The following is a 7,497-nucleotide window of genomic DNA, read 5'->3' as shown; positions in this document are numbered from 1 at the left end:
AATTTACAGCTTTATCACTTGTAATTTTGAGGAATTTTGTTCTCATTTTGAATATTTTTGCAGTTGTAACAACAATAAATGGTGAAGCAAAGAAACAGAAGAAGTGATTAAAGGATTGGCGGCAACAAGTTGGAGTTTTATTGGGGCCTGGGGGTTTAAAGTATAAAGACGAGGAAGGTGTTTCTTATCCAATTAGAGGTAAATAATATATTTTAAAGTTTTGATTGTGGGTTTGCTTCCATGAGTTCGGACTCTTCATTCTCCATCACTCTATCGAGTCCCTCCATCTCCCTTTGCATCAAAAACCCTAGCCGTATATCACCATCAATTCCATGTTCTGGACCTGGTATGTTTAATCATATACATATTTCAGATTTATGACTTCAATTATCTAAGATATATAAAGAAAATCATAGACCTTGAATCATTAGATTTCTGGAAGGCGGATATGGTGTAAACTAAATTGAAAGTTTTTGAACTTTATCCTTTCGTGTGTGGCTCTTCATTCTTATCCTTTTTCTGAATAATCTTGATTTCTTGGGTTTTTCTGATTTATCTTTTTTCTGATTAAGGTGTTTTGTTTTTTGGTATTAGGCTTTCAAATTTCTTGATGTTTTATGTTTTAGCTCTCTCTGATTTTAGGTTCATGTATTTTTCTTTCAGATTTCCTCATGGTTGTGTAGGGTTTTGCTCTACAAATATGGATATACCCCAGTAACCAATGAGAAGATACACGAGGATTTGTTAATTTAATTATAATTTGCAATATGATTTTGTGCAACGATTTCATCCTAAAGTCATTTGCTTATTATATACAGTATTTTTTTTTCAACTTTAACATATTTGTGGAGCTATGAATACATTTCAACAACAGAGAAAAGAGAGATGAAATCCATAGTTCAACATGATTATAGATCCATAAACCATGGATCTGGATCTACATCCAGAAACCACCGGCATCGATTCACCACCAAGTAGTTTCTATTCAAATTTTGCATGCCAGAATCTCGAACCTCTCTCTTCACTATTACTCTGCACAAATCTATTGTCTTGTATGATATTTGGTTTCTAAGTACTTGAGAGATCTGATACATAATTTTGTGTTAAATATGTTGTTAAGGGTTCAATATTTCTCGACAGGCTTTACTTCAGTTAAGGGTAATACTTCACCGAAAATGAGTTTAGTTATAATATTTCAAATTGTTTGTTAAGAAATTTGAAGCCTTTCTATTATGTGTTGTCATTGAAGGACGATCTGAATCTACTTCGCCTCTATATCCTGCTCCTCCACCAGCTTGTCAGTCATGGAGCAGTCTAAGTCAATGGGGAGAGGAACTTCGACCAGTCATCACAAGCCTAACTGGTAGCATCTCTTTTTCTTATATTTTGGATTTCATATTTTCTAATTTTTTTTAGTGTCTATTTTATTATATGATGACTAAAGGAGTTCAAAAGTCTTGAACTATGATTTTTTTTTTTATTTCCCACAATCTATCGGATTCTATAATGATCATGTAGGTATTTGTTCTAAATTGTTCCTAAAATGATTCTTTAAGCCATTATTAGTAAAAAATTCAGGTATTAGTTTAGGTTTTTTTCCGGCTTCATCTATTTCAGAAAAATAATCACAAATAGTCTGTTTTTTCCTTTAATAATAAAGAGTATTTGGTACGCATTCATGTTTGATACGGGATATATTATATACTATATTGGGCATCAAAAGTGTATAGTGGACTAATAGCTTTTGACTCATTTCTTCAACATTTATGGCTATTGTGCAATAATAATCTTAGTTTTGAAGATAATGTTGAAGAAAAATAGCATGCAACAACAGCTTGGGTGAATCAGGACACGTCCATATTTTTCGGAGGTAACAAGGTAAAGGGAGTTCAGTTTTAAGCTTTTTTTGGCTTTGTTGTTACTCATGTGGGTTATGCCTCTCAAGGTTTATCACAGGTGGTGGCGAGTTTATCATATACGTGAGTTGTTATGATTTAGCTTCAGTTTTTTTTCTTCATATCTTGTAGCTTGTGATGGTCACTGAAGCAAGAAGTTCTGAATGTAATTAAATTTGGCTATTATGTTTATTGAATAATAAGATGAACCGAGAATAGGGTAAAACAATCATTTTTATAAATTATACATGTAGGTTGTCGAGTCTAATGGGCTTAGTGTGTCTTAAATTTTGAAGAATAGGTTGTTTTGTTGCAAAAGATATTAATGACATTACTATTTCTCTCAAAACTGATAATATTCCCGCAACCCCTCCCCCTCTTTCAGAAATGGGTTTGATTGAGGAGTGCACACATGTGTTTATATTTGAATTTGATTTTTAAAATATTGAATGAGTTTTTTGCTTCACAGACTTGCTTATACACAAATAATGTCAGGCCTAACATTTCTTTTTTACTCAATTTGTAGGTAATGGAGGTGGAGGGTATACAATAGAGAATGTTCAAGCTAATATATAGTCAACTAAAGTTTTGGAATATATGTACCCTGATGCTTATACATGTCAATTGAGATCTGGTATATATATTAATTTTCTTATTGCATTGTTTGATTGTCATGACTCACCTCATCTAATTCATTGAGATTCCTTATCACTTATGTATTCCCTGTTTGTTTTCTTGTTTTCATTTTCTTACAATATATTTTTTTAAGCAATACACTTCGAAAGTAGTAGGCGATACATTACAAACTTTCAATGCCTTATGTATAAACAATGCTTGAATGACCAAACAACTCGTAAATGCTACATGCAAATTCTCTTACACAATTTGGAATTGTTTTTTTTTTTTAAAATTCTAAAATTGTAATTTTTTTCTTTAAATTTCAATCGGTTGACGTTCGGACCATTGCAAACTGCACACAATGTGTGTATAATGGATTCCAAAAGCATAAATTGGATGTGCCATAATTTCTAAAATGAAGGACTATAAACGTACACTAAACACCAAAATATTTAGTTTCTTTTGTATTGCGAGGGTTACATTTATTTGTTGTCGTAAAACCGATTGATAACAATATGCATATGTTTTGTGTTACTTGAAATCTAACATGTTTCTGTATAGAACTTATTGTCGAATGAGAAACTATTTTTCGCCGCCGCTTTGCGCGGGTATACGGCTAGTGTATATATATATATATATATATATATATATATATATATATATATATATATATATATATATATATATATATATATATATATATATATATATATATATATATATAGGTTGCATCGCCAGGGGCTAAAAAATTCAACTTAATAATAATTGTTCTCAATTAAGCCAAAACAATTTGATTTTGGTGTTCCATGGTTCCTCGCACTTGATTGTTGACGGTTAATTTAAGAATAAAATGATCTATGATTTTTGGAGATAAGGTTATGGAGATAGCAACATGATTAAAGGATGAAACGGAGAAGTGACATTGTTGAGACAGTAATGACGGTGATCGATAGAGGCAGCCAGTGGAGAGAGTTACCGGTGGTTTTTGGCCGCCGATAAAATGGTTGTGATCGATGGTTTATCGGGTATTAGGGTTAAAAAAGATGAACGATCGGTGAAGTAAAATTGATTTTGTATTTAAAGGGGTTATTAATTCAATTAACAATTTCCATAAATAATTATAGCTAACATTACAAAATTACCCTTTTGGAATTGATCCACAATTATGTATACAATCACACAATAATATTTTTAAACATGTGAATATATATATATATATATATATATATATATATATATATATATATATATATATATATAAGTAGTTTTTTTGCCATGTGTCACTATAATAGACATCTTAATTAATATGGTGCCATTTGTCAATCTATTAGTTCTCTATTTTAAATTTATTAGACTTCCTAATTAATGTGATGTTATTTGTCAATGTAATTATTTTTCATTTTCCATTTTAAATTTTAAATTTTATATTATTGTTTTCATTAATTTAAAAATAAAAAATTTATAATATATATTAAAAATTAATTATATATATATTTATTTGAATCAACAATTATAATTTCACATAACTAATAAAAATATACGTAATTACTAATTTATTTAAAATAATTAATTAATAATTTTAAGATTTTACTATAAAAATTTAATTAATTTTATAACCGTGGTTTCCATGGGTAATAAACTAGTATATATATATATATATATATATATATATATATATATATATATATATATATATATATATATATATATATATATATATATATATTTTAAGTAGATAGTCCCTTTAGTATTGGCACCTACTAGCTAGTCAAAGTCATTCAAAATCTTCCTTTTGTTCATCCTAAATTTCTCATTCTCTTCGTTCTTTCTATGTTTAAAGTAGATGTTTAAGAAGCAAAAACACATGTTGCTGCATGGTCACCGTTGATCGAGTTAGAACCGGACACGGGCACCGCCGATGTTCACTTTCTAATAAGTATAAATGGACCCTGGTAGAGTTTGATTTGGCTCCGTCATTGTGTATAAAGGAAATATTTATTATTATTAAAATATTGAATGTTTATGTTTTAATTCTATATACATATATTGTTTGAATTCATTATCATCAAAATTTGAACGGCATCTGATTATCATAGTTCTCTCTTGCTATAATGTGAACAATTAGAAATTGCATTTAAATTGAGACAAAAACCGCATGTAATTCTCTTCGATCACAACAAAATGAAAAGAAATATAAGAACAAATTAAAGTACATTTAAAATTGGAAAAAATGATTCATCAAATATTGCAAGAGTAAATCTATTAATATTCTTGTTAATATTTCTTTTTATCGGAGACTGTCTGAGGTTTATCACTAGTGTAGAAAAAGGGTTTGAGCGAATAGAGATTTGCGTTTTTAAGGAGACGATGAGTCGATGAAGAAATAATATGAGCACCCTTAACCCCTCCATTAATATCCAAAGGAACCTTGCAGTCCTTCAATGGCGAGCTCTCCAGGAAGGCCTTGCATTCTTTGAGTTCCCACTGAGCATTCTTTAGGAACTTGGTCGATGGAGGGGACAGTTTGGCTAAAAAGTATCCCTTATCATCAGCTGGGCAACTTGAGATGGAGAAAGGTGCTAATTCAAGTCCGTTTTGGTTTCTTGCCAAACAAGTTATTCTTGCCGTGGCTCCTGTATGCATTAAAATAGGCAATCCATCCATTAGTTCGTGATAAATTTGTACAAAAGTTGCTGTCTTTTTGAACTTTAACACGTAAAATATATACAATTAATAGTATCAAGTGTATACCTTTAAGTGGGATGAATTTAGGGCCAGATTTACAATATATTAGGCCTTGAACTGCAATCGATTTAGGAATTTCCTTCTGTTTCATCTTGTGAGGGATCTCAGGCAGCTTAGCAACTCCATAAGTAGCATCAGCAGAGGTGGAGACGACTGATAGCACCACGCAGAATAGAAAGACAACGTTGGAGGATGTGTTCATGGTCTTGGTTGTTGTATATCTTTGAATAGGAATTAGATCGGTATATTTTTGGTGATTGTGGTTGTAGATGTTTTATAGTGAGTTATGTTGGAATTATTTTTTTTAAATATGTATATGTGAGGGAAATGGAAGAATGTGGTGGATGATTTATATTACATGGGAGCACGACGGCTTGTAAAAATTGGATGGGTCTCACCTAATGATCATGGACATGTTTTTTGTAACTTAAGATTTGATTATATGTTTCTAGGGACAACAATTCGTTTGATTTTACTATATATTTTCCCAGATTTTTTTTAAACCGACAAATATATTTTCCCAGATAGCAGTTCATTCGATTTCATCAAATTTAGTTTTATAGAAAAAAATTTATCACACTGAAATGTTAAAAAGTTAGAATTATTATAAAGTATAAACTATAGTACTAAATGAGCATTTAGTAACAATATATTAACTATACTTTAACTGGTCAAACTTGCATGATTGAATTCTTGTTAAAAATAGGAACCAATTGAATTCTTCTTAAAAATAGGAACCAAAAGTGTATTAAGCAATGATGGATCCATGATCAAAATAAAGGGGTATTCCCGACAAAACAAACTGCATAATGCACAACAGGGAAAAAAAAATTTCAGGAAAAAATACAGTATTAATTTTTTTTTGAGGGGTATCCCGGGCTACTTCGGTATACATACTTGATCTGCCGTTGGCATTGAGTCTTTTTTTTTTTTGGGAAATTAAATAATCTAATTACTATTGTATTGTTAGGCTAAGCAGTGTCATAAATTTGCTACCGCCGGTAAACATCGGGCCTCACGAAAAAACTTACTACCGGTATAATACTGGCGGTAGCTTTTTACCGATAGCAAAACTTTGAAAATTGAATGCTGGGTTTGGAATGGAACGTTGCCAACGGTTGGCAATGACTACTTTCTCATTTTTTTAAAACAAATTTACTTTTTATACACACACCCCGTTCTTCAAAAATATTACCAAATTACACACTTTACATACTTTTCATTCAAAAAATGTCTTCCAACAATCCAAACACTTCGAAGCAAAATGCTCCATACCAAAATGTTTCCAACAAATTCGTACTTTTCGGCTACGATCTGTTATCACCACCACTTTACTGACCACAAATGGTGAAGCATCCCAAAATCAGAGTATATATATATATATATATATATATATATATATATATATATATATATATATATATATATATATATATAAATTTTTTTTCCAAAACAACCCAAAGACAATAATTGTTTACAAAACCATAAAATCCGAAGGATGTGTACAATCATGCATTAGCCTTGCCACGATCATCCAAAGTACCTGAAATAATAAACTGAAATTGTAAGACACAGCTTAGTGAGTTCCCCCAAAGTACCACCACACAACATAACATATACAAGCATTGCATGCTGGGTCCAATCAATCATCAGACTGGAATACCCTTTAGTCCACAACCACCAGGCTTGATTACCCTGACCCAATCAGTCATCGAAATGGAATGCCAATATGCAATGGATCCAATCAGTCATCGGACTGGAATACCCTCGGATCCACAACCATAAGGGTAGATTACCCCTGGTCTGTTGGCTCACACACATAACAATAAAGCCTCAACCCAAACCATAACACGTCGACATATACATAACAGATAACATATAACCAATTAACAGACAAATATGTAGATTTACAGATCACTACCGTATAGCAACATCCTATATACCAGGACACATATGTAACATATCACTACAACATATCAACACCCCCTATACCAGGATACATAATCCAATGGGCCGACATTGGTGCCTTCGACTCACAAGAACAGTGAGGAAAACTTATCTCTCAGTCTGAAAAGATCGCTGAACAGGACACTACTCCGACTATCATCTCTACCGATTACCTATTCATTGGAACATAACCAAACTTAACTTATAATGAAAATACCCAAAATACCCCTAGGTCAAACTTGGTCAAAAACATGTCAAAGTCCAAAAGTCAATTGAGTTAACTCAGTTGAGC

The 7,497-nt window shown here is 31.4% G+C and overlaps 1 protein-coding gene across 1 annotated transcript; it reads right to left on the bottom strand.

Annotated features, from left to right (window-relative positions):
• Positions 1–4,652: 4,652 nt before the first annotated feature.
• Positions 4,653–5,517, bottom strand: LOC144997957 (protein SEED AND ROOT HAIR PROTECTIVE PROTEIN-like). The gene is made up of 2 exons (XM_078957811.1): positions 5,265–5,517; positions 4,653–5,146 (listed from the first exon to the last, which is right to left on the bottom strand). Exons 1-2 carry the CDS (start codon positions 5,458–5,460, stop codon positions 4,788–4,790), a joined length of 555 nt encoding a protein of 184 aa, XP_078813937.1. The 5' UTR covers positions 5,461–5,517; the 3' UTR covers positions 4,653–4,787.
• Between the last annotated feature and the right edge of the window lie 1,980 nt (positions 5,518–7,497).

Source organism: Lactuca saligna, chromosome 5, assembly GCF_052625555.1.
Source record: "Lactuca saligna cultivar CGN05327 chromosome 5, ASM5262555v1, whole genome shotgun sequence".
Classification (NCBI taxonomy): Eukaryota; Viridiplantae; Streptophyta; class Magnoliopsida; order Asterales; family Asteraceae; genus Lactuca; species Lactuca saligna.
This window is presented reverse-complemented; position numbering and strand designations above follow the sequence as displayed.

Excerpts from the sequence above, each read along its gene's own strand:
- LOC144997957 (XM_078957811.1), bottom strand. The coding sequence starts at position 5,460 with ATGAACACATCCTCCAACGTTGTCTTTCTATTCTGCGTGGTGCTATCA. Across the intron at positions 5,147-5,264 it reads TAAATTCATCCCACTTAAAG|GAGCCACGGCAAGAATAACT; the intron begins GTATACACTTGA and ends TAATGCATACAG.